The sequence below is a fragment of the Sciurus carolinensis genome, chromosome 16, assembly GCF_902686445.1.
Source record: "Sciurus carolinensis chromosome 16, mSciCar1.2, whole genome shotgun sequence".
Taxonomy (NCBI): Eukaryota; Metazoa; Chordata; class Mammalia; order Rodentia; family Sciuridae; genus Sciurus; species Sciurus carolinensis.
This window is the reverse complement of record NC_062228.1, coordinates 52,977,251-53,004,097: the sequence shown is the minus strand read 5'-3', so window position 1 is coordinate 53,004,097 and position 26,847 is coordinate 52,977,251. Positions and strand designations below refer to the sequence as shown.

Below are 26,847 nucleotides of genomic sequence, written 5' to 3'. Positions count from 1 at the left end.
AAAATGAGAAAATGAAGTGAGGAGACACTATATTCAACTGTATCTAGAGAATCCTCCCAGTTTTATTTGTATACACCGGTGGCTGTGTGCCTAGCCAAGGAAAAGATAGGAAGGAAACCCACCAGCATGCCAAATTGAAAACATCCCTCCCTGGAGGTACAAATCATTGATCGGATAAGAGTCGTGCATCGAGGATATATATAGAATTCCTGCAACTCAGTAATAAAAAGATGACACAATTTAAAAATAGGCAAAAGTGCTGAAAACATTTCTCCGAAGATACTCAAGTGTCCAATAAGCACATGAAAAGAGGTTCGACATCATTAGATGTCAGGGAAATGCAAATCAAAATCACAACTGGCAGGTGCCTGCAATCACAGCTACTTGGGAGGCTAAGGCAAGAGGATGGCAAGTTCTTGGCCAGCCTGGGCAAGACCCTATCTGAAAGTAAAATGGGCTCGGGTGTACTCAGGGGAAGAACACCCCTGGGTTCAACCCTTTCCCCAACCCATCCACAGTGAAGATTCCATTCCATACCTCTCTGAGAACCACACTCAAAAGGCTTTGTGCACTGGTGCTGCGGCAGGAGGATCCCAAGTTCAAAGCCAGTCTCAGCAACTTGGTGAGGGCCTAAGAAACTTAGCAAGACCCTGTCTCAAAATAAATAATACAAAAGGGCTGGGGATGTGGCTAGTGGTTAAGTGACCCTCGGTTCAATCCCTAGCACCAAAAAAAAAAAACAACAACAAAAAAAAACAAAACAAAAAGAAGAAATAGAAACAGGTAAGAAGAACTGGTGTGTGGGAATGGAACCCTCACAAACCGCGGAGGGCAATGGCGAGTGGGACAGTCACTTTTGGAAAGCAGTCTGGCAGTTCCTCAGTTAAAACAGTCACCCATTTGCTCACCAGTTCCACCAGCAGAGCTGAAAACGTCCACACAGAAACCATGCTCACTCACGGTCACACAGCATTCCAACAGCCCCGAGTGGGACCGACCCAAATATCCACCAGCGGATCAACAGATTAGTCAACTGTGGTTCCATACAACGGAAAATCATCTGTCTATAAAAAGGGATGATTACTGACGCCATAACCTGGGGGGGCTTCTGAAAGGGCAGGCGGCTGTTTGCAAAGGGGCACATGTGACACGACTTGTTTATAGGAAATGTCCAGAACCTCCAGAAAAGAGAGGTTAATAAATTGCCTGTTGGGGTGCAAGGGGGTGAGGTGGGGGTGAATACTAAGGGGTACAGGGCTTCTTTTGAGGATAATCAAAATGTTCTAAACTGGTCTGTGATAATGGGATTTTTAACTCTGAAATACTGAAAAACCAGTGCCCTTTAAATGGGCAAACTGTATGCTATGTGAATTACATCTCAATCCATCTATTTTTTTAAAATCCCAGATGGCAAGATTAACAAGGGATTTATTTTCTTTAGACTTTCTGTTTTTGTAGTTTGTGATGAGCATACCTTCCTTTTTCTTTTTTGGGGGGGTACTAGAGATTGAATTCAGGGGCTCCTCACCTCTGAACTAAATCCCCAAAACTTTATTTTTGATTTTGAAACAGGGTCTTTCTACATTGCTTAGGAATTCACTAAGGTGCTAATAAGCCTGGCCTCAAGCCTCGGCCCGAGGAGTCACTGCGTTACGGGCACATGCCACAGAGCTCGGGGAGCACACTTTTCTCTTTAGGGTCACAAGAGAATGGGCGCGCACCACCCAGGCACCAGTGCCTTCCCCTAGCAACAGCCTGCTCCAGCTTCCAGGGGCCTGCGCACCCTCCTCCCCAGCTCCAGGAGGGTGCACGGGCTCTGAGCAACAGGGTGCAGCTATAGAGCTGGAACCCCAGCTTTGCAGGGCCCAACCTTCCTGCTGGTGGCTCTTTACTGATAAGGTGGGCCGGGGTGCAGCTGCACTACAGCAAGGTCTCCTCCTTCCCCTCCCTTCTCTAGTACACCCCTCAAAGCTAGAGGTGGCCGAGGGGCACAGGCCATCCCTGGGTAAGCCCTCTACCCGAGAGGGGGAAGAGGCCTGTGCTGCCCTGGATCCTCCTGGTTGGGTGGGCAGTGGGCACAGGTGCTGGACCCGACAGGTGCTGGCAGATGCCTGCTGCACCTGGTCTGCTCTACATGGGGTCAGGCTGCTGGCAGACTTGGGAGCTCGGACATGGGAAGGGCGCCACCCAAGGGATCTGTGATCATCACCCCCACCGATCACCATCACTGCCATCATCAGGAAGCAAGACCCTGCACATGGTCCCTTCCCTGGGGTTTGCTTTCATCTTAGGCAGCACCCCACGAAGATGCTTTGCCAGGTGAAAAGGGGAAGCTGAACGAAACAGGAGTCCTGAGCAGCCGGCTGGCAGCAACTGACATCGCCTCTGAAACCGATAGGAAGGGGTGAGCATGAGTGGCACACGCAGCTGACCTGGTGGGCCCCAAACACCAGCTGGCAAGAGGGACCACTCACCCAACCAGAAAGGACAACCTGGCTGGATCATGCTTGGCCTGCAAGGATTCCGCCCCAGGCTTCTATGGGAAGGAGACCGGCTGCCAGCAGACACTGTCAAGCCCCCACCTAGGGGTGACAGCTCTGTGCAGCTGCCGAGAAGAAGGGGAAGCACTTTCGAGTGCCTATGTGCGCCTCCATGACCAATCCTTCCCGAGAGGCTGTGGGGTGGGGAGCTGGGTGCCAAAAAGGTTTGGGTACAGAAGCGAGTCAAGCCAGAGACAAGCCCTGCCTTCCAGGAGCTTCCTTTCTAATGTGGGAAATATGACGAGTCTCTCCAGATCCTTCCGGAACCGAGTTTCTGAACTCCCGTCCACACTACACTGAAACACAGGCCCCAGTTTCCCATGGAGAGGACTGACCCAAGTCATTCTGGCCAGGACTGGGGCAGCCTCCTCCATTCCGAAGGCGCCATGGGCAGACCCAACAGGAGCAGGCAGGGCACACTCCACTGTGTGGCCCAGGCTGGCTCCTGCTCCTCCCAGAGTGTAACAGCTTAGAAACAGACCGCTGGTCTGCCAAGAGGGCTTCAGGGAGGCGGGGGCATCTGCCCAAGGTCACACGGCTGGGGTGTGGAGAAGCTGAAGTCAGGCTCCAACAGGCTGCTCCCACCCACTAGTCACCTGGTTCTGTTTGTCTGAGAAAAGAAAGAGGAGGGACTGTCACTTCACTTTCTGAAAGGAGGGAGCCAGGGCAGGCTGACAGGAGGTAACACGACCTCATTCAGCATTACCGTGTGCCTAAACAGCTAGTTTGTTCCAGGACATATAAATTTAATCCTTAAATCCTGTACAAATAGGGATACTGAGGCAAAGAAGCTGAGTGACAGCCCAAGGTCAAAGCTGAGATGACACCTTCTGGGCTCCGTTTTTCAGATACAGGCCCACCATGGACTCCTACTCACCCACTGGAAGCCCCTGGGCCAGACCTGTTGTGGAATTTGAAATATTCTGGATTTTATGAATGCTACGATACCTATATTATACTAGGCCTCTAGAGAGGCCTGGGTGACCTATTAGCCAATGTGTGAAGCCAGAGCCTATAGGTCCTGGTCCCTGGCCACACACCTCCCTCATGCCACTCTCCCCAAGGGTTGTAATAAAGCACACATCATATCACAGTCCCCCTTAAAACCCTCTGAGGCCTCCCACTACCCAGTGTCTCTCCAGCCTCACCTGTGGCTCCTGACTCCACCTCCAGTAAGCCGGGCTGACTTTCTGTCCCCTGGACATGCCATTCTCACTCTGCCTGATACCTGCACAGACTTGCAGTTGTTCACCTGACTGACTAGTCATTTCTTTATCAGATGTCCCTTCCTAGGCTCTGCCACGCCTGGGATCTCTCCGTCACCACAGGCCCAACCCTTGATTTGATATTTACTGGGTGGCTCCCTCATGCTACTGTGACCTCCACGGAGGCAGGGACTGAGCCTGTGTTCCACCTAGGTGACCCTCAGGGTCACCAAGTCACTCATGCAACAAGGATACCTACCAGACACCATGCAGCATGTCCCAAGGGCCAACATCAGAACAACCAGCCAGGACAGAAGAGCAACATGGCCCTCCCAAGACTCTGAAGTGGCCCCAGAGCCTATGGTCCCCCCACAGCCTGAGGGGTCAGGTCTGCTGTTTCTTATCCCTGCTGCAACTTAGGGGGACCAGAATGGCTGCCTCAGCGTGTAAAGGGCTGGGTTAGTGATGAAGAAACAATGCGCATGCTGAATCGAATGTGTGGTACGTGAGCTCCCCAGACAGGACAGAGGTCACAGGCACAGGCTCCAGGGCCAGATGCTGGGATCTGAACCTGAACTTGGACACTTACTGCCAACCCTGTGACTACAGGTAAATTACTTCACTTTCCTGTGTCTCCATGTCCTTCTCTACAAATTGGGGTGAACAGCACCTACTTCCTCGGAGGCTGGGAGCTTTTAGTGAGATAATATATCAAAGGCACTTAGACCAGTGCCTGGCCCACAGAAGGCAAGGGCTGGTGATCACATCGGCCATCCATGCCAACTCAGGCCCCTGCGCGCCCCTGCGCTCCACTGCGGCAGGCCGCCTCCCCAGCTGACTCCTGTGGCTCCTTCGATCTGACACTTCAGTGCTCACCTTTTGACCTGCTCCAAAGCAAGGCTGAGGTCCACCCCAGCCACCCCTGCGTCTGAAGACAGTCGGGATGGAGTCCTGAATACATAAGCTGAGTCAAGGGCCCCAAGCACGAGGACAGCCCAGCCAGCTGTCAGAACAGCCTGGAGCCTTTGGGAAAAAAATAGATCCCAGCCTGCTCCCCCGTGCTTCAGCCGCAGCTGCCCTGCCCAGGGCCTGTGGCGCCACGGCGCTTAATCCCTGCAGCGCCCAGGCAGAGCGGGCTGACACTGTGTTCCCAGAAACACACGTGCACCTCCCTTGCCTCTCGGGATGACTCTTTGGCGGGCCAGCTCTGCATGTTCTTTCTGGGGTCTCGGGATAAATGCAAAGCCTGTCTGAAGACTCTGAAGAGCCCTTGTCCTGGCACAAGCTGGATTAGCTCCTTACAAATTTCCCCCAAACACCACCACGTGGTCTTAGATCTGAGGAAAAACTCGATTCTTCTGACGTTCATCGTGGGAACCAGTCTGGGGTCACCGAGGTGACTCACACTTGTTCTCTGCCCTTGAAGCAGGGATAGCATGCAAACACGGATCAAGAGTCAGAGGTGGGGGTGGGGCTGGGGCTCAAAGGCAGAGCGCTTGCCCAGCATGTGTGAGGCCCTGGGCTCCATCCTCAGCACCACAGAAAAATAAATAAATGAATAAAATAAAGGTCTATCAGCATCTAAGGAAAAAAAAAAAGTCAGAGGCAGAAGAACCAGGCAGGTGCCTGGGCATGCGGGCACCGAGTGCGGCCAGGTCTGAAGTGCCAGGGGGTGGGGTCAGCAGTGAGGCCACACTGCAGGGAAGAGGAAGGCTCCGGAGCAGCAGAAGCTTGGTCAAAGCTGCCAGCAGGCACCAGGTCCAGGATGTCCTGGGCCGCTGCCACCTCTCAGGCCAGGGGGCCAACACCTGCCTGTTTAGTTTGAGCTCAGAAGCAGTTAGGCAACTGGCCCTCGGTCACCCAGTTTGTAACAGACACTGTCAGGCCTGGAGCCCAGGCCTCTCTACAGGTGGCACACTCCTCTAGGCGGGCCTGAGGGAAAGAGGGATGCTGGCGGGTGACAGGGACAGGGAGAGGTGAGCCCACATGCACAGAGGAAGCAGATCCCAACGGGGGCAGGGCGGGAAGAAAGAGAGTGGCCCCTGCTAGCACCGCAGGCTCAGGCCTGCTCCTGGACCGGTCCCACTGTCCTGGGAGGCCCTGTGCCTGCTGCTCTTCACAGACAGAAAAGGCGAGGCCCAGAGAGAACCACCACCCAGAGTTGCGCGGCTCAGTGGCAGAGTCTATCCCCGCTCCTGCAGCAGGAAGCAATGTTGGGCCCAGGTGGCACTGAAGCCACCCCCTCGGCCCCACTCCCCAGTCAGCTGGGGCTTTTAACCTAGGGCCTCTGTGGACAGACGCGTTTCTACCTGTCAAACCAGTTTTGAGGGCTAAATGTGCCACACAGGCTTCAATGAGAACAGTGTGGCCTTTCCACTCCCTTGTATATACTTTTAAGGACACCATGGCCACTGCCCCCACCACCCTCTGATCCTTAAAACTCGGGGCCAGAGAGGGCGGCATGTTTGGGCCCCCTTCCCATTCAGACACCAGCAACTCACACCAGGTGCTCCTGGTGGGCAGCCCTGCCACACACTCCAGGACTGCTGGCCAGGGAACCAGGAATGAGTCACCAGCGGGTGGGGGGTGGCAAGACTTGGGACTGTGCTGGCATCATGTGCTCTGATCACAATTCTCTCACACGCCTGTCTTGCAAACCCCACGCAGCGCTCAGCTGCAACTGGGGACACCAGCCAAGCCTCGGGTCACTCCTGCAGTTAGGTCCGGAAGGGTTCCTGGCACAAGGCCAGCTTTGGTCCTCAGGAAAACTGGGACCACAGCGCTTGCCTCTTGTGGTGGGGTGCAGCAGGCTTTCCCCTCCCCTGACACCCACGTGCCCAGCCAGCAGGGCGGAAGCTGCCTCTACCACTCACAATTCCACCCACCTCCTCGCCCAGCTTCACTGCCCAGCCACGCACACCTGTCCTGGCTCACCAGCCCCTTGGAGCTGGGCTGTCCCAGCCTGGCAGACATCTGAGTGGTCTGCAGGACACAGATCACTGGCCCTATCTTACAGATAAGGAAACGACACGCAGCAAGAGACCAGAGAGCACATGCTACCAACGCCCACCTGGAATGCCCCCTCCCCAGGCCACCCAGTTCTGGACACACCGTGCTAGGTGGCTCCAGGAGATGCTGAGAGAGCAGGGCTCGGCGCTTGCTCCTACTCCTGTGGTGGGGAACATCAGATGGCCACTGGTGGAACACAGGCAAGTCCCCAGCAGTGGGAACACTGGGACGGAGGCCTAGGAAGGTCCACTGAGGCCCTGGGTTAGGCCTCTACAGGCGGAAGACTCTCTTCGCGGCAGGTCCCCAGCAGGTCCCTGGGTTCACCTCACCTTCAGAAAGCCCCCAGTCCAGACTCCTGCAAGGCCGAGGCCTCCCTCCCTCAGAGTGATACCCAGAGGCTCCCACCCAGTTCCTGGTCCTCTGCCACCACAGCCAGAGGCCCTCCTCCCAGAGCAAGACACTGCTAGACAGGCACCTGCGCGCGCAGGCAGGCCCCGTGGTTTGCTCCCCAGCCTGGGACCCTTCTACAGCTGGGCCTAGGCAAGTGCTCCAAGTCCACGGAGAAGCAGAACAGACTCTGGGTGGCCTAGTCTCCCTCAGTTCAGACCTGCCAGCTCCACTGTCACCCTTTGGCTTTGGCTGGAGTTATGCCACCCCGCAGGTCCCAGATGGACTCCTCCATCACTCTTTCCGCTAGACCCATAGCTCAAATGACACACCCTGCCACACTCTGGGCGGATACCAAATCCAAGGAATCTTCCACTCCCGTTCCCAGATGGACCACTCCTCCCTGCAGCCCCCACCCACCCTGAGTCCCCTGGACCAGCTCTCTGTGCCACGGGTCCTCTGCCCCAGTGAGCCCTCACGTCCCACAGCCCCAAGCCAGGCAACGCCCCCACTGTCCTCCCAGGCAGAGTTATCACCTGCTTCTTGGTGTTGACAGGTCCTCTGTTTTTTCTGCCCTGCAACTCCCACTGTCCAAACTCACCAACTTCACAAGATCCCTCTCCTGCCAGGGTCCAAGTTCACACAGCTCCTTCCCTGCCAGGCTAACTCCTGCAGCCCTCTCCCCAGCCAGCCTAGACCCACTCTTCCCGCCCCCATCAGGTCACTGCCTCTCCACCACCTGCCCACCCAACTCCTCTGGAGCATTTGCCCCTCTCTGAAGCTCTGGGACTGAGACACCGCCATCTCCACCTGTTACCCAGGGCAGGCCGATCAGCACCCCCGATCCAATCCCTCCCAGCCAGGTTCCAATGCCCCTCTTTCAGATTCACATTCATTCCTCCCCACAAAACTCTCTCGCTGCCTTTCCAAAACTGCTCGTGAGGCCAGGCACGGTGGTGCAAGCCTGTAATCCCAGCAGCTCAGGAGGCTGAGGCAGGAGGATCATGAGTTCAAAGCCAGCCTCAGCAACTTAGCAACTCAGTGAGATCCTGTCTCTAAAAGAAATATTTAAGCAAAGGGCCAGGATGTGGCTCAGTGGTTGAGTGCCCCTGGGTTTAATCCCTGGTACCAAAAAAAAAAAAAAAAGAAAAGATGAAAAGATGAAAAGGCTGGGGATGTAGCTCAGTGGTAAGGCATCTCTGGGTTCAACTCCCAGGACCAAAAAGCAAAATGAAGCAACAACAAAAAGCCTGCCCTTGAGAAAGTGAAAAACAAACACCAAGCTACCTGGGTAACAGCTGCTAGTTATGTGACAGGAATTTACAAGAACTGTCTTAGTTAATCTTCACAGCTAGCACCTCCATTTGCAGAGAATGAAAAAGGAGTCTGAGAGAGGAAAAGCTGCTTCCTCAAAGCCAAACCTTTTCTCAGAACCTGCAGACCAGGGGTGTTACCCGCACTTGGATCAAACTCTTCCAGAGCCCTCCCTGATCCTCCAGCCCACAAATCCGCCACCACCTCTGCATTTCTTCAAGTTTCTGAAGCCCCATCCGGGCCCCTCCCACAGCCAGTTCCACTCTACTGGCACCTACGTAGACCAAAGTTGCATTAATAACAACTCCATACTTGCCTAGCAGGTACAAGGCTCCGAGTTTGACACCCAGTGCCACAAAATAAATAATAAATAACACCAAAAAACAAGACAACCACCACAATAACAATAACTGCAACTTCAGGAAGACTCATCCTAAAGACTTATCATTTTGCATATATGATTTCATCTTGTCTTCTCCCAAGTCCTTGCCATAGGTATTGTTGCCCATTTTACAGACGGGTAAAGTGAGGTTCAGGAGAGTTGGGTAACCACCCTTAATTCACAAAGCTGTCATGGAAGAGTCAGGATTTTCCCACAGCCTCTGCTGTTAACCATCCTGCTCTGCCTCTCCAGGCCTTTCCCCTTCCCGCTCTGAACTCCCTGGACTGGCCATCATGTAATAGCTAGGGACCTTTCCGACACTCCTCCTTCCCTCATTCCTAGTCTCCCAAGTCCTCCAACCCCAAACTGGCCCCCTAGCCCTGGCATCCAGAGCCCAAAAATTGGCTGGATAGTTAATTTAAGAGTCTTAAATTAACTATCATCTCTGACAATAACTAGACAAACTGGCATTTATGGCAGGCTCCCTGTGTGTTCAGTTGCAGTGACCAAGTGTCCCACCCCTACATCAAAGCCACCAATTCCTCCAATGCCCACAGACTGGCGACAGTGCCTCCCCTTTCCTCTGACCAGCAGACCAATGTCTTCGGAACCATGGCCAGTGAGGCCCCTCTTCACAGGCCACACCCCAGTAAAACCGACTTCTCCAGTGCAGAAGCAAGCTCAACACGCAGTCCTGTGGGTCCAATGTAGGCCTCCAGTTTACCCTTTCAAGTCCAACCCTCTCCAGAGAGCCTAGAACCCAGGGACCTGACTCTCTCCCAACCCCCACAAGCCACCAGACTTCAATGCTTTCATATCCTACTGACCAGCGATTCCAATTCCTGACTTGATAACATCCCCAACTTGTTCCCAAGAAGGAAAATCAGATCCTTCTATTGCCAGGCCCCAACTTCCCCTGTTCCTTGCCAATGAACAATCCTCTGCTTCCCTTCTCTGGGGGAGGAGGAGAAAGAGGCATGGCTTTTCTTCTGAATTCCTAACACTGCCTCTGACTGTTCATCTCAACGGGAAATTTCACCACCATCCCTGCTCCTTGCCTGGGATTCCCCGCTCCAACCCCAAACCCAGAGCCTGGAGCACGTTTGGCAAGTGCCCTGGAGTTTACCCTATTCCCTTTCCCCAACTTTAGGATTTACCAGCTTCTCTGCAGCCAGAATCCGGATTTATACCTCTTCCTCCTTTCAGCCAAGAAAATCATCAGCGTGACGACCCCTTGCCTCGAGGCTTGCGGACCAACAATCTCCTGCCGTCCCCATGGGCCTATCAAATTCCTCCAATTGCCCTTTCCGGGTCAATGTTGCCCCACTCTTCTTCCCCGAATGCCCTATCCTTCTCTGGGGGGGAACTACGAGCTCAACGGTTGCCATCCTCCCACTCTCATAAACCACCAAACCAAACTTTAATTTCCCATCGTGCTAAATCCTAAAACACTCGGCCTCAGGTCCCGAGGTGGGGTAGGGGTGGAGACCCAATACTTTCCACTTTCCCAAGCCGACAGCCGGCCCCCATCAGCCTTCATCTCGAAACCTAGTACTGTCTCTTTAAATCAACATTCGGTACAATTTACTGAGCGCCACCTCCGTGCCCGGCCCTTTCCCGACTGCCGGTCCCCCTCCAGCCCGCCCCCGCGCCCTCGCCGTAGCTACCATGTCTCCAGGGGTCTTTGGGCTCCACCGCTCCGGACACGATGTCCTCGTCCGACGGAAAGGTAACGCGCTTGGCTGCCGTCTTGAGGCGCCCATCGGCCGGGGGTGATGCGGGGCTCGGAGACCCGGCCTCGGCGGGGGCCTCCTCGGCGTCGGCGTCGGCGTCTGCGCCCGGCCCCGGCTGCTCCTCCTGCGGCGGGATCTCCATCGCCGCCGCCGCCTCCTCACGGGGGCCCCGGGGACATGCCCCGGGCCCCGGACTCGTCTCTCCGGGTCCGCCCGCCGTCCCGGGGCATGGGCTCCGCCGCTGCTTCAGGCGACTCCTCCGTCCGCTCTCCTTGTCGTCGTAGTCGTCGTCGCCGCCGGGAGCCCAAGCGCGCCTCCGCCGAGCCCCGCGTGCTCCTGCTATTGGCAGTCGCACTTTCGCTAAAGGCCGAGGACCACCCCCGCCGTGTACTAAGGAAGTCAGAAAATTTGTTTAGGTCATTTACAGGAAGAAATGTTTTATGGGCAACGTGAAAAGGGGAACGAAGAACAGAAAAAGCCACGGGGAAAAGAAACGTGAGCAGCGAATCTGCAGAGCCGGAACTGCAGAATATGGGGGGCGGGGCGAGGTGGACGCCGTCTCCAAGAGCAGCGCGCACGCGCGAACCTGATCAGCCCCGCCCCCCGCCCCGCCTCAGTCCAGGTAACGTGTTCAGGTTCCCGCACATTCGACACGAGCCTGGGTATGTGGAAAGGAGCGAAGTGACAGTTATCGAAACATATTTGGCAGGATTCAAGTCAACTGATGAGGCTGAAAATAAAGACACTGAAAGTAAAGGTAATGGGAGCTGCGCTGAGTACGTACAGGTGACGGACGCTGACAGAAGGGATCCTCTGGAAACGAGGACTGCTCCCTTGCTAGTCTCTAGCTTTCCATTTGCAGACTGCAGTTTCATCAAAAACTATCTTGGCAGCATTACATAAAGTGGAAATCACGATACCAAAATAAATGATTCAGTGAGAAGTATCTAGACCTGACTTAAAACTGGGAGAATGAAATTCCAAAGGCGAGGGATGAATCTGCCGCCCCAAATACCGGGAGAGGACGGTAGATCACCCAGCCAGGCCAGACCGCGCGTGCTCAAGCCACGCCCCCAGGCCACGACTCGGCACTCGGGATTCGCCTCCGCACTTTCGACAGACTCCCAGCCCACCCAGCGACCCGGGAAGGCGGGGCTCAAATTATCAAAGGAGACTCGGGGCGGAGCAAGCCAGATCGTTGCCAAGGCAACTAGAGAGGTAGGACTCGCCAGAGGTGGCACTAAGAAAGGACCCTGGCAGCTTAGTTATCTGCTTGCCCCCTACATTAGCAGCCGCACTTTTTAGACTGAAAAGGAATCCTTCACTTTCTGAATTTGAAGGGACTAAGAGAAGGACAGGAACTTTTTTTTAAATACCATCTGCTGGAAGATTTCTAGTGAGGGGAGTGAGTGAAGCTGGTGACACGGACCATCACCCTACAAGGCCTGGGCCAAATGGAGGAAGGTTGAAGCTTCACGCTAAGCTCTAATACCCAGCCTCTTCTCAGTGAAGTCGCTGTACAGGATCGGAGCATCCCCCCTACCCAACCCGGTATGGAAAGGAAAAAAAAAAAAAACAAAAAACACGCATCTGCTGCTTGCCATGAGCACCTGTGCGGGACCAAGTGACCCAATAAGAGCCACGCCCCTTGCCTTGTCCATCCAGCCCACCTCGAAATCAGGTCCTGCCCACCCCAAAACTAGGTCCCCATCTCCCTATGCAGGGGTCTCCAGCCATTCCCTGGGACCCGAGGTGACACAATCCCTGCACTTTTACCCGAGTTCCTCACCATCTTCAGTGGGGCTGGATCCAGCTCCACGGGATTCAGCCCTTGCATAACCACTCGACCACCTCCTAAATTTTACTCCATCCCCCATGGGGGTACATAGAAAATGAAAAAGAGGAGTCGAGCTTTCCTGGGATAATTGGTTCTTTGGCAGGAGGGGAGCACTGGGGAGTTATCTTCAGGGTGGCTGAATTCTGCAACCTCTTCAATTAAACAAATCCCCACTCTGCAGTTCATCTTCCTCCAGGCCCCACCCCCGCACCCCGGTTTTCAGGAATTGGCATCAGGCCCATGCTTTGTAGAGTCCAGAGTTCTGTGAGGTAGAGCAGTCCTTTCAACAGGATCTAGAATTCCTAGGGTTGCAGACTTTTACAACTAGACCCTGAAGGCCTCAAGAATCCAGAGGTGGTTGGCTCAAAATTCCCAGGGAGATCAGAACTCTGTGGGGCCCAGTGTGCCTGCTTCAGGAACATTTGGAGGCCTGGGACACTGTGGCTATGCCCACAGTGGAAGGGTGACCACAATAATATCTTCACAGCTTGAAGGTGTATGAGATAATGTCACTACATCGGAGCAGTGCCTCAGCCTGCACACCTATGGGAGTCTGCAGCTGCGACACGTAGAAGTTGGCCACATCCAGGTCAGTGGCTCCAAAGTGGGCGGCCACATGCACACCCTCGTGCAGCGTGAAGCTCACCTGGCGACCCACCATGGCCAGCAGGCTGCGGAGGTAGCGCTCCCGAAGGGCGGCTCTGGCCCGCTGTTCCTGGGATTCTGGATATTCTTCAAGGATGGGACACGCTTGGATTTCAGTAGCCACACGCTTCAGGGGGGCCCTGCGTCCATCAGGGGCAAAGCCTCGACTCAAGCCGTCAGGGCCCCGGGGGAGCCGGAGCACAGGCACAGGAATGGCCAGTGGAGTCTGCATTGTGCTGGCTGTTAAGTGAAAACAGGGAAGCCATTAAGTGGGGGTGCAGAGCTTGAGGAGGGGGGCAGATGCTGCTTTTCCAGGCATCTCGCCCTGTCTAAAACACTGAGTCTCCTAAAATCTGGGCCAGTCTCCCCCACTGCCCTCCTCCTGGGAACTGGCACCACCATTCCTCCAGTGGCTTGGACCAGAATCAAAGTGTCACAAGCACAGATGAAGCCTGGCGAAGGAAGGGAGTTTTGTCTGCTTTTATCAGAACTTTATCCCAGGGCTGGGGGGATAGCTCAGTCAGTAGAGCGCTTGCCTTGCAAGCACAAGGTCCTGGGTTCGATCCCCAGCATGGCAAGGAAAAAAAAAAAAAAACTTTATCGGAATTCTGAGCAATAAATATTGACCAGAACAACAAACCTCAGCTTCCTCTCACACGCAAACCATTCAGGCCATCAGGAAATCCTGCTTCCGAAAAGAATCCCGCTGGCTGAATCTGGAACTATTTGAACATTAACATAATGATAGTTACAAACTACAACTACTGAATAAAATCAGAGTCCATACTAATTATAAATGAAGGAATAAATAAAGAGGGAGACAGGAAAGGTCTTTATTATATAACAGCAAGTAATGAATATAGGGGGAACAATGTGTGGAAAATCATCAAGGGATGTGAAAATTTATGGATTAAAGTTTGATGAGGAATAGAATATCTACATTGTCTTAAAGTACCTCTTCATAAAATATTTATTCACTATAAAGGGAAAGCAGTAACTTTATAGTGGAGAAACCTGATGGACGCCTCCTTTACTTGGCGATTGAAGCCAGCAGCTCCAGTAATGAGACAGCAAGGACATAGCACCATGTCTCTGGTATTCCTTCCAAAAATGGATTACCAAACTCAAGTTGAGGCACATTCTACAACAAACCAACAAAGCTAGACTGGGCTCAAAACAAACAACAACAACACACACACACACACAAAACCAAGGTCATAAAAGACAAGGAAAGGCTTACAAAACAATTTCATGTTCATTCACACCCTCCCACTTCTCACCCCTCCTCTGCCTCCATCCTGTGCCACCTCAGTCTCTTCTTCCTGAACCACAGAGTCAGCCCCTCACTGGGTCCTAAGACTCCACCTTCACCCCCCCACATTGTGCCCCACTTGGCCAAGTACCCTGTTAACACACCACGCAGCTCACCTCCCTCTGCTCCGAGCCTTCCTCCAGCTTCTGTCTCGCTCAAAGCCAAACCCACAGCCCACAAGACTCCTGCTCAGTGGGTGCCACTTATGCTATCCCCACCACCACTGGCCTCACTGGTCCCTGGGCACAAGGCCTGGCGGCCCCTGAGGCTCTCTTGCATTTGCCCTCCTGTCTCTGCCTGGATCTCCTTCCCCTCAACTGGCTTCAAAGCAGCCACCTTGCTTTTCCCATCCATGGTCCAAAGACCAGGCTCATCAAGTCCTGCTTCTGCTCCACTGAAGGTGGAAATACTTTCCCACCAGCCTGAGCTGTGTGACCTCAGTCCAGAGACAGCCCTGGGCTGGGGATACAGCTCAGCCCTTGCCTAGCACTGGTTCCATCGCTTGCACAGCAAGAAAATAATAATGACAATAGAGACAGTACCAATCGCCTCCTGTGCTGTTATCAGGATTCAACAGGCTCCTGAAGATGGGGCCTGGGAAACTGCTTCATTGCTCTGTGCCTTGGTTTCCTCATCTTAAAGCAGAGACCTCCTTCACAATGTTAGCATGGGGACCAAATGACCTAAACAACGTAGTGTTCAGCACAGGCCTGGAACATGTTAAGTGCTGCTGCTGTTAAATGTGTGTAGAGAAACACTAGCTTTGTGAGCAGGAGACAGAAGGACAGAGGCTTATTTGCCCTTAAAAAACTAGTGACTGCCTGGCGCAGTGGCGCACACCTGTAATCCCAGCAGCTCAGGAGGCTGAGGCAGAAGTTCAAAGCCAGCCTCAGCAATGGCGAGGCCTTAAGCAACCCAGCGAGACCCTCTCTAAATAAAATACAAAATAGAGCTGGGGATGTGGCTCAATGGTTGAGTACCCCTGAGTTCAATCCCCAGTTTTAAAAATAAAAACACATAGTGACTGACAGGAGACTGACAAGGACTGGGCACCCAGCACCCCAGGAGGCGGTGATTCCAATGATTCTAAATTTATATAATTTCCATGCATCAAAAATGTTTTGATTGGGCTGGGGATACAGCTCAGTTGGTAGAGTGCTTGCCTTGCAAGCACAAGGCCCTGGGTTCAATCCCCAGCACCGCAAAAAAAAAAAAAAAAAAAAAAAAAAAAAAAACGTTTTGCCGCTGGGCACCATGGCTCACACCTTTAATCCCAGAGGCTGGGGAGTTTGAGGCAGGAGGATCACAAGTTCCTCAGCAATGGTGAGGACCTGAGCAACTCAGTGAGACCCTGGTACCCACCCCCCAAAAAAGTCTTGCTGGACTGGGGATGTGGATCAATGGTAGAGAGCTTGCCTAGCACTTGCAAGGCTCCAGGTTCAACCCCACGGTCGCAGAACTAGAGGCTGGGGATGTAGCTCAGTTGGTAGAGTGCATGCCTCACATGCACAGGGTTCAATCCCCAGCACCACAAAAAAGGAGGGAGGGAGGGAGGGAGGGAGGGAGAGGGAGGGGGAGGGAGAGAGAGAGCGATGCTTTGCTAAGTGTGAGGGCATACACCTGTAATCTCAGCTACTGAGGCCAAGGCAGGAGGATCACAAGTTCAAGGCCAGCCTGGGCAATTTATTCTATTAGCAAAGCTTGGGTCTTCTGTTCAAAGACATCCAGAATCCACAACTCACCACCCCTACTCTGCCCTTTCCTGGGTCCAGCCACATCACCTCCCACCTGGCAATCACACCTTGGCTGTCAGAGGGATCCTATTAGAACTAAGTCCCAGGGCCTCTCCTCAAGGCTCCCACCTTACCCAGAGCAAAAGCCAAAGCTGCTGCAGAGTCTATAAGGCCTGTCACCTCCCTGACCTTATCTCCCACCCCAACTACCCTTTGTTCTAGGCATATGCCAAGCACAGTCCTGCCTGAGGGACTCTGCGTCTGCCATTATTATTGCCTGGAACCCTCTTTCAAAGGGGAGAGCATGTATTTCCAGATGCATAGTTCACTTTTTGCTGCTCAAATATCACCTCTATGGGCAGGAAAAATAGTAGCCCCTTCACTCTGTTTTTTTTCTAGTTGTTGTTTAACCTTTTTTTGTGTGTTTGTGAGGCATTGGGGCTTGAACCCAGGGGTACTTTACCACTGAACTAGGCCTGTTTTTAAATTTTTTTTAAAATTTTTTATTTATTTATTTTTTTTATTATTGTACACAAATGGGATACATGTTGTTTCTCTATTTGTACATGGCGTAAAGGCATACCATTTGTGTAAACATAAATTTACATAGGGTAATGTTTGATTCATTCTGTTATTTTTTTCCCTTCCCCCCACCCCTCCCAACCCGTTTTTAAATTTTGAGATTGCTAAATTAGAACTTGAGATCCTCCTGCCTCAGCCTGGGGCACTGGGATTACAGGTGTGCCCCGCTGTACTCAGCCCCAGGCTGGTTGAACTCCTGGGCTCAAGAAATTCTCCTGCCTCTGCATCCCCAGTAGCTGGGACTATGGGCACCTGCCACTGGCACTGCCACCTCCTGACAATATGCATCCACTGTCATGTGCATAGTACTTAACAGGAGTACTACTTCCTGAGAAGCGTGGGATTCCATCATTGTGTGCAAATCAGTGTCCCTGCACAAACTTAGGTGGCATACGTCAATCACTGTATGTGCCCTCCTGAAGCAATCAAGAGATTCAGAGCACATGAAATGAGGCTGCTTTTTTAAAATAGGAGTACACTCTAAAACAGTGATATAAAGCATGGCATACACAAATACACAAAGCAGTAAGATAGTCATTTATTGTCAACATCAAGTATTAATTACTGTCCATAACTGTCCATGCTATTCTTTTACGCCCCTGGCACACCACAGTGTTTACACCAGCTCCACCACCACGTGAGTTGCATTTGCACTACAATGTCACGCCAGCGATGGCATTAGAAATTTCTCAGCTCTGTGGTCATCTTAGGTGACTCTTGTCACATGGCCCATCCTGATGGAAATGCTGTCAAGAAGTGCCTAACTATACCTATCTACCTACATGCTGCCTGTCCCACCAACATAAGCCTCAGAGGTCTGATGACTTCACAATTGTATCTCACTGACTAAAGGGAACTCACTGACCAGGTGCAGGGTGCCGGGGGACTTGGTAAATATTTGTTGAAGACTTGTAAAGATTCACCCACCCAAGATACACTTACTTGATATTATGGAATGAAGAGGTGCCTGATTCTAGAATCACAGAATAAAGCAAATCAAAAGGTCCTTGAAAGAAAATGATTCACCCATCCCCTTTATCCAATATTATCAATACACATCATCCCTGTGCCTGCTCTGTGCCCCCCATGCTGGTGGGGTCTTGGGAACACATCTAGGGACTCAAACAGCTCAACCCTGTCCTGCCCCACAGGCTTCCCGTCCAGTGGGGTACACAAGCTCATCCCCAGACAAGAGGGCAGACCACAGTGGGCAGAGTGGGAAGGAAGGAGCCTAGAGGGGGCAGCACCCAGTCAAGGGGAGGGGGCAGAAGGTGGCATCCAAGAGGGGCAGACATATCTGAGCAAGGGCCTGAATGAGGAAGGAATAGATGGGGAGAGGTGGGGGGAAGACTGGTCAGAGGGAACAGTAAACACAGAGTCCAGGGAAGGTGCACTTGAGGCACAGCCAGGAGGCCGTGAGGAGCAGAGAGGGTCAGGATCAGATGGTCCAGAGCCTTGTGGGTTGTAATAAGAATTCTGGCCTCAAATTCCAGAGAGATGGGAGCCACGGGATGGTTCTGAACCCTTTGGAGAAAAAACAGGATCTGGCCTAGGTTTTCACTTCTACCCAAAGAACAGACTGGGACAAAGGGAGAAGCAGGGACTCTAGTGAAGAGGTCACTGTCATGGCTCAGGCAAATGACAGTGCTTAGGAGAGGGTGGGGACAGTGACAGTGGGGAAAGCAGGTCAGATTAGGGCGTATTTTTAAGGTTGAGATGCAAAGTGCAAGTTAGAGAAAGGGTGGTCAGGGGAGATTCCAATGTTTTTCTGCCTGATGAGGGAGCAGAAGGGGGATGGGATTAAGGGCTATTTACATTTTTAAAATTTATCTGACCACTATCACTCAAATTTAGTCACCAGACCCCAGGGCCTTTCTCTAACCTAGGTTAACCTTTAAGTGTTTTAAGAGAAACACCCTGGTCTTCCAGATGGAAATTAATCAAGTTGTGGAACATACCGTTTTAGGGGGGTTTTGTTTGTTTTCTGCAGGTACTTGTGATTGAACCGAGGGGCACTCTACCACTGAGCTACTGAGCTAGATCCCCATGCCCAGTCCTTTTTTTTTTTTTTTTTTTTTTTTTTCCTGCAGCAAGGTCTCCCTAAGCTGCTCAGGTTGGCTTCAAGCTTTCAATCCTCCTGCTTCAGCCTCCTGAGTAACTGGGACTACAGGCCTGCACACCACGACCAGCTCAAAAAATTATGTTAAAGCCCTATCTAAAAAAAAAAAAACAAAACTGAAGGAAGGGCCAGTGAAGGGACTTGTTTGCTCTACTGGGGGAAAAGCAAGGAATCTCCATTTTCCTAAAGTACAAATGAAATGAAGTTGGGAGATGTTGAATCATTACCTGGTACAGGTTGGAGAGTGGCAGAAAGGGAGCCAACTGGGGTTGGTCTGTCAATGGAGCAGTGGCCCTCGCCCTGCCCTACGCAGAAGGACAAACTTTTTCCAATGGCAGGGGGGAGACCTTGAGGGTTCTGGAGTCAAGGTGTGACCTGATAAGAAACTGGTTTGAGAAACTTCACACAGGGCGTGTCCAAGAAAGGCCAGGGCCGGCTAATTCATTCTCCCTGGTACCAGACCCTAGAGGCCTTTATCGTCTCAGTCCCCAGGTCAGGGATTTCCTGCCCAAAGGTTTCAGGAAAAATGTCCAAATTAATTTGCCACCACTGGGAAAACCAACCCCACAGACTAGACCCCATGGCAGAGTCAGGGGATTCACCCATCTCTCTGCCTGGGGCCTCGGGCTCTCTTTAAGAGAATGAGAAAGGATCATCAGCTCAGTGGACCAGCATGCGACCAACCCTTCACAGTCGCCAGGGCAGGGTACCAGCTGAGTTACCTGGTTAACAGCCGAGGGACGGGACCTAACTGAGCAGAGGGGACACACCTTGGGATGCCCAGTCTTGAGGCAAATTAGTTAAATGGGGTCACTTGAGAGGGAATGAACCCCAAACACGACATCTCCCCTCCGCCCCTGGGGCAGGTCAGTTTTCTTTCAATTCCTCCCGGCCACCAATCGCTCTCCTTTTCTTATACTAAGTAGGTCCTCCCGGCCCCCAGGCGTCCACCTCCCACCACGCCCTGGGCGTTCGGCTGGACGTTCCGCCCACCTCCAGGCTCCGAAGAAACCCGCGATTCCACCCCGGGAAGGATGGGGGTCTCCAGACTGCCTCCGTTGCGACTGTTACCATCGTGGTCCTCGTTCCTTCCCCGAGGGACAGCACTCCGCCGGCCCCCTCCGCCACCCGCGGCCCCGAGCCGCCTCTTCCCGCCACTCGGGGGTTCCCGGGGCCGAGAACCTGCCCTCAATCCCCCACCGCCACCCAGTACTCACCCAGGTCAGCAGCTTCTGGCGCCCCCACTTCCGCCGGGGCCCCCGCTGCAGAGGCCCGGGCGGGCCGCGAGCCGCCGAGCCTGGGTTCCGCCCGCGCCGCCGCCGCCGCCGCCCCACGTGGTCGCGGCCGGCTGGGAGGCTCGGCTCCGGGCACCGCCCCGGTCACCACCCCGCCGGCGCCTCAGATCGGCCAGCCTGTTAGTGGGGGGCGTCTAGGATGCCCACTTTACAGAGTACAAGACTGAGGCTCGCAGAGGAAAGCCTTGCCCGCGGCTGCGTCAGGGGCCGAGCTTAGCGTCCCCCCCCCGCCCCGCCCCCGCCCCGCTGCACCGACACGCTCCTACCCTGCACCTCCGGGGAGAACGCCACCTCTCCCGCAGAAACCCAGAGATCGTGCTCTCAGCAGCCGCGAACCAGGAAATAGGCTTAAAGTGCAGCAGCTGGGATGGACGAGAGAGGGTCATTTTGTCCTCCAGCTCTCCCCGCTGTCCCGGTTTACAGAACTGAGACCCTGAATGACGAAACTGATCCTCACTGCCCTAGGCCCAGGGACCCTGAGTACCTCGGCTTTCCACGATTGCAAGGCCTAGGGCCTGGCACACAAGTGCTCTGCAAATATCTGTGGAAAGACGCCAGACACATAAAAGGAGGTCAGTTCGTATTTGGTGACTGAATCACGAAGCTTAGGAGCTCCAAAACAGACAGGGGGTCCCTTTGCCATCTCACAACTTGCATTCTAGAGGGGGGGGGGGGACGACACAGAAGAGGGTATAAATGAGCAAATACATAAACAGATAAACGGCTCTTTCGAGACTTCATAAATTGATCCCACAAATAAAATGAAATAATCCCAACCCAGTAGTGGAGCCCACCTGGAATGCCAGGGACTCAGGAGGCTGAGGCAGGAGGATTGCAAGGCCAGCCTCAGAAACTTAGCAAGATCCTGTCTCAAGATAAAATATAAAAAAGGGTCCAGGATGTCACTCAGTGGTCAAGCACTCCTGAGTTCAATCCCTCAGTACTGCAAAACAAAATTAAATCAAATAAGGGGCACAGCATTACTGTGTGGCAGGATTGGGAAGAAGCCACCTCTGGTAACCCTCTAGTTCTAACATTCCTCTGAGACCTGGGGAAACTGAGGCCCAAAGAGAGAACCAGGGACAGATGGAGGTCATCAGGGTAATTTGCAAGGCCTTCAGCAGGGTGGGGCTACTTTAGATAGGCCAGTCAGGAGGCCTTCTGCTCTTGAGAGGACAATTGAGCTCAGACCTGAATAACAATATGCGGAACTCCAGGAGATCAGCATCTGGAATTCACTCAGGGCTGGGCTAGGGACACCTGTTGGAGGACAGACCCTGGCCCTAACCTCAGGGGGCATGCCTTATTTTGGGAGGGGGACAGTCAACAAACAGTTCTATTCTGTGATGTGGTCTATGCCAGGAAGAAAAGAGAACTCATAAAGGATTGAGGGTGGGGCACAGTGTCAATGCCACTTCAAACAGCAGCAGATAGAATTGCTAGAGGGAAGAAGTTCAAGGGGGCCCAAGAAGGGACAGGTAGGACAGTTGACTACATATTTTTTTGTTTATATTTGGTTTTGGTACTGAGGATTCAACCCAGGGGTGCTTTTCGACTGAGCTACATCCCCTGTTCCTTTTGTTTTTTATTTTGAGAAAGGGTCTTGATAAGTTTTGAAGCTGGCCTCAAAATTGTGATCATCCTGCCTCAGCCTTCCAAGCCCCTGGGATTACAGGCATGGACCACCACACCTGCCTGGCTATTTGATTTTATTGACCAGTTCAGGCCTAGGGGGAAAAATAGATGTACATATTACCATTCTCTTCAGCCCCGAAGAGAAAGACCTGGGCTTGTTTCAGGAAAACCGAAAGACCTGAAATTGGTCAAAGGCCCTTGTGATGGAGCCCCATTTTCTCACTGAAATCAGTCCTCCACCGTACACCCACAGGGGCTTCCCGAATGTCCCAGGCTGACTCCTGCACCTCCCTAGGTCTCAACTCTGCGCTACTCTGCTCTGGCATCGGGGAGAAAATTGAAGCCGGCATGAGTTTACCCTGTCCCCATTCCTAGCTTTATTTTGCTCCCTGGCGCCTGTCATCATGAAAAGTGCTCCGTAGTCTACCCGGGTTATCTGTGATCAGTGTCTCCCCGCAGCATAAGCTCCAAAGGGCCGGGTTGTTGTGGTTGTGTTGGCTTCTGCATCTGCAGTGCTTAGAACAGCGCCTGGTGCACAGTAGGCACTCAGTAAATGGTGTCCAATGATATTTTTTTTATGCAATACGTTTGATGGAATAGTCCAGATTATTAGGTGCCTAGTAAGAAAGGTGGCCTTACCCCTTCCCAAAAAGGGTGTGTGTGGGCATCCCGTGCCTCAGTTTCGCCGGCCCCAAAATGGGCTCTGGAAGACCTATTTCTACGCCTCCTTCTAAGAACTTGGATTGATTGAATTTGGTCACTAAGGCGAAGGCAGAGGGGAGGGCCTGCAGATTAAGTTTGGCGGCCGGCGGAGCCCGGGCGGGACGGCCCGGACCTCTCCCGTCAGGCCCCGCCCCGGGGGCGGAGCCACGGCCTGGCCAGCACGTGTAAAAGTTCGCGGCCGGTCGCCGCAGCCACTCACCTGAGCGCCTCGCTCCGAGCGTGCACCGCCCGCGCGTCCTCCGCCGCCAGGCCGCCAGCTCGCCCGGCCCGCGACTCATGTCCCGCCGCAAGGCCGGCAGCACGCCCCGCCGAGTAGACCCCGCGCCCGCCGCCAGCCCAGACGACGGGATGGAGATGCCCGACCTCGTCATCGAAATGAAGCCGGAGCCAGACGTGCGGCCCCTGCAGGCCTTGGCCCCAGAGCCCTTCTCCCCGAAGGAGGTGTCGGCGCCGGGGCGCTTCGGGGGCGAGCCCGGCTACTCCCCCGGCCCCATGCCTGCCGGGGCCATGAGCATGCGGAACCAGTGGGCCCTGTGGACGCCGCTGACCCCGAACTCTTCCGGTGAGCTCCCCGGCCCCTCGCCGCAGTCCCGGGGTAGCCCTCCTTCCCTGTGGCCCCCAGGTGGGATCCCTGCGCCGGGCATGGGCTCCTGGGACAGCCTTATCGCCTTAGCCGCGTCCTGGTCCCCAGCCCCCTTCTGACCTTCGGGTTTCCCCTCTCCCTCGGAACCCCCGGCCCCCGTCCTGGCCCCACCCCGCGCTCACCACCCGCTTCCTCCCTGCAGACCGCCAACCCTGGACCGACAAACACCCAGATCTGTTGACCTGCGGCCGCTGCCTGCAGACCTTCCCGTTGGAGGCCATCACTGCCTTCATGGACCATAAGAAGTTGGGCTGTCAGCTCTTCAGAGGCCCCAGCCCCTGCCAGGGTTCAGGTGAGTAACGACAGGCTCGGTCCCCCTCAAGTTCAAAGGCCCGGCTTCCTGCGGGAGAGGGGGCTGAGGTGGACAAGCAGGGCACTGAGCATTACTTCCCTTTTCTCGCTCCCCATCGGGAGCAGCCTAGGCGTGGTCAGGGCCTGCCCGTCCTGGGGCAGGGACTAGAGGTGCGGAGGGGGTGGGGCGGGGGCTGGGCAGGGAAGGAGGGCGGCCCACAGGGTGTGGCCAGCCCCAGAAAACTGGCCTGGGGATTTGCCACACACCCCCAATCAGGTTTCACTTCTCCTTCCCCTTGGACAGAAATAACTGGCCAGGTGGCTGGACCAGGGTGGCAGTAGAGGGACCTCTAGGGAGGGCAGTGGCCTGGGGGAGGGGGTGGAGGCCAGCAGGAAGGGGGGATGCCAATCCCTCCCATTTCTTCATCACTTTTGATGAAGGTGCTGGGAGTTGTTCAGAGCCAGGGAAGGGGCTTCTCTCCGTGCCATGGTGGAATCTCCCAGCCCTGAGTGCTGGGAAGCCCCTGGTTTGAGCCAGAGGCAAGACACCTAGTGTCCTCTTGAGGGACTTAAGATCCTGAATACGGTGCTTACCCGCTGAGCTATTCCTGAGTTTGTGGCAGGGGGATTCATTCAGACCTATGAATTTCTAGCCTCCAGCCCTGGTGGGACTTAGGAAATGGAATTATATTTAGATCTGTGCCAGGGAGGGTCTGCTGGTGGGAGGGGCTGTGATTCTCTCAGCTTTAGTTTGCAGTGGGAGGGTGGCCTGGTAGGGCAGGAACTCACTGGAATAATACTTGCACTTGGGGGTTGTGGGCACCTTGGTATCCTAGGCTGGATTAATGTTTGAGGGCTTATATGGACCAAAGCTCTCAACAGTTCTGTGTGTGAGGTCACAACAATCCTGGAAGGGAGGGAATCCCTAGGATCCCCATACATAGCAATTGAGGAAACTGAGGCTCAGACAGGGTATGTCTTGCTCAAGGTCATACATCCAGGTAGCAGGGAAGTCCAAATTCAACTCGTCAGGCTGAGCCTCCCCAGCTTCTGCTCTTGACCTTAACCCTGTCCAGTAAGGCCACTCCATCCAAAACTGTCTAGGATTTGAAAATATAAAGCCAAGTGGATCCAGGAAGTATCCACTGATAATACCCAATGGGGTCTAGAGAAAACCTTCTTGGGGTCTTCCCTCCAGGGGTCCATGCAAGGGGCAGGTGGGTTACTATCCCCCTAGCATGGAACCCTAAGCATGGGGCCTGGAACAGAGGAGCCCCCCCTACTAATCAAGATCTGTTATTATTATTTATTTATTTATTTATTTTTTTTAAAGAAAAACACTGTTCTCCACCCCTGACTCCCGACCCCACTGCCCAGGTTTCTGATTAAAACCCTGGTTCCACCCCTTCCAAGCCATATGCCATTGGGGGAAATGTCTCTGTTTTAGAGTTTGTTTCCTGTCCTGAGGGAAGGTTCTGAGTGAGCTGAGCCCTGGCACAGCACCTAGCACATAGAAAGTGCTCTCTGAATTTGGTCACCTTTTTCCTTTGATGCAGGGCCTTGGGACTGTTAGGCAAGTGCTCTACCACTGAGCTACACCTTTAGACCCCAGTGACCTTCAGCAAGGCTGTCCTAACCCTGCATCCCTAACGTTTCCCGTCTTAACTTGTCTTCATCTTATTGGAGATGCGCCTCCACGCAAGAGCACCTGCCTAGTATGCATGAGGCCTGGCTCCATCCCAGCAACACAAGAAATAGATTTCAAGTCCACGGTCCTGGCACACTCAGCCCCTGCTACAGAGATTGTCCCTGCTTCAGGAGCTTCCCGGGACGTGGCTTCCACCTGTGTTCTTTTACTGCAGAGTTCTTGCGCCTGAAGTAGAGCCTTTCCCACAAAGGGGTCCAGCTGGGCACTGTGACCTATAATCTGCTGCCCACCAGCACTAACACTCTGTCCCTCTCTCGTCTCCAGAACCTAAGGAGGTGAAGACTCTGAGCTGTCTCCGCTGCGGCAGACAGTTCACAGGGGCCTGGAAATTGCTGCGTCATGCCCAATGGGATCATGGACTGTCCATCTATCAGACAGAATCGGAGGCCCCAGAGGCCCCACTGTTGGGCCTGGCCGAGGTGGCTGCAGCCGTGTCGGCAGTGGTAGGGCCAGCAGCTGAAACCAAGGTTTCCCGTGTGAGCAGCCTCACCCGGCGGAGCCCCACCTGCTCAGTGTGCAAGAAGACCCTCAGCTCCTTCAGCAATCTCAAGGTGCACATGCGCTCACACACAGGTGAGCGGCCGTACACCTGTGACCAGTGTCCCTATGCCTGTGCCCAGAGCAGCAAGCTCAACCGCCATAAGAAGACCCACCGGCAGCTGTCCCAGAGTCCCTGCATGGCTGACACTAGCCAGGAACAGGCTTCCACAGCGCCTCCAGAGCCAGCTGCCCATGCCGCTGCCCCAGCCAGTACCCTCCCGTGCAGTGGAGGTGAGGGGGCCGGAGCCGCAGCTACTGCAGGTGTTCAGGAGCCTGGGGCTCCTGGCAGTGGAGCTCAGGCAGGTCCAGGTGGGGGTGATTGGGGAGCTGTTGCCAAAGAACAGAGAACTGATCCTGCAAAGAATCAGAAGATGTCACCCAAGAAGACTCCCAAGTCTGCTGGAAAGAGCCGTGGGCCAGGGGGCAGCTGTGAGTTCTGCGGGAAGCACTTCACCAACAGCAGCAACCTGACCGTGCACCGGCGCTCACATACTGGCGAGCGTCCCTATGCCTGTGACCAGTGTCCCTATGCATGTGCCCAAAGCAGCAAGCTCAACCGCCACCGCCGCATGCATGGCTTGGGGCCTGGTAGCACCCGCTTTGAGTGCCCACACTGCTGTGTGCCTTTCGGCCTGCGTGCCACCCTGGACAAACATCTGCGACAGAAGCACCCCGAGGTGGGAGAAGTGGCCTGAGCTTGAGTGCCCTCCCTCCCTACCTTCTCGCGCCTGTCAACACTGCACTGACCTCCTGTCCTTACCTTTCTGCAAGTAAATCATACTCCCCTATTCACACCCATGCACCTGGACTGTGGCTTTCTTGGGGTGTCTAAGGTGGGGAGGGAGGATTCTCCCCCTTGGGGATGGCTGGACGGACCGGTTTAGAGTTAGGGGGGTGAAGGGAAAGGCCAGCCCCCAGTGCCTGGGGCACAGCAGGACTGGCACAGAAAGCTGTGCTCCCGGTTCTTGGTGTGGGTGAGGCCAGGGCAGGGGCCAGGTGAGGGCGGGGAGAGAGGCCTGGACCTGTCACCAGAGGCCCCTGGGCAGAGTCCTGGCCCATCATTCACATGGAGAGTGCTGGGTGGGTCCTCCAGACCACACGTGGGCAGCCCTTTCCCACCAACTCAGGCCCCTAGCCTAAGCAGGCCACAGCAGGTTCTGGAACCCACAGCAGCTGCCAGCTAGTGGGCACTGGGGTTTGAAGGCCCTGCACCA

General features: G+C 54.1%; 3 protein-coding genes across 11 annotated transcripts in view; 1 reads left to right on the top strand and 2 right to left on the bottom strand.

Annotated features, from left to right (window-relative positions):
* Ppp1r37 (protein phosphatase 1 regulatory subunit 37) overlaps window positions 1–12,091 on the bottom strand; it is a 40,473-nt gene extending 28,382 nt beyond the window's left edge. The window contains exon 1 of the mRNA XM_047528044.1: window positions 10,505–12,091. Coding sequence (XP_047384000.1) covers window positions 10,505–10,712 — 208 coding nt within the window. The 5' untranslated portion in view covers window positions 10,713–12,091. The remainder of the gene's footprint in view (window positions 1–10,504) is intronic.
* A 385-nt stretch (window positions 12,092–12,476) lies between these two features.
* Gemin7 (gem nuclear organelle associated protein 7) lies at window positions 12,477–23,412 on the bottom strand. 9 transcript variants are annotated; one of them, XM_047528048.1, is made up of 4 exons: window positions 23,277–23,412; window positions 19,026–19,173; window positions 13,693–13,774; window positions 12,477–13,292 (listed from the first exon to the last, which is right to left on the bottom strand). In XM_047528048.1, the coding sequence occupies exon 4, from the start codon at window positions 13,282–13,284 to the stop codon at window positions 12,889–12,891; it is 396 nt and encodes a 131-aa protein (XP_047384004.1). In that variant the 5' UTR covers window positions 13,285–13,292; window positions 13,693–13,774; window positions 19,026–19,173; window positions 23,277–23,412; the 3' UTR covers window positions 12,477–12,888. The 9 variants fall into 9 exon arrangements, with proteins under 9 accessions (XP_047384004.1, XP_047384005.1, XP_047384003.1 ...); XM_047528049.1 differs by lacking the exon at window positions 23,277–23,412 and adding an exon at window positions 20,016–20,254 and having other exon boundaries at window positions 19,026–19,184; XM_047528047.1 differs by lacking the exon at window positions 23,277–23,412 and adding an exon at window positions 20,016–20,254.
* On the top strand, window positions 22,576–26,421 carry Znf296 (zinc finger protein 296). Its single transcript, XM_047528045.1, has 3 exons — window positions 22,576–23,013; window positions 23,237–23,386; window positions 25,358–26,421. The coding sequence occupies exons 1-3, from the start codon at window positions 22,728–22,730 to the stop codon at window positions 26,326–26,328; spliced, it is 1,407 nt and encodes a 468-aa protein (XP_047384001.1). The 5' UTR covers window positions 22,576–22,727; the 3' UTR covers window positions 26,329–26,421.
* Window positions 26,422–26,847: the final 426 nt, after the last annotated feature.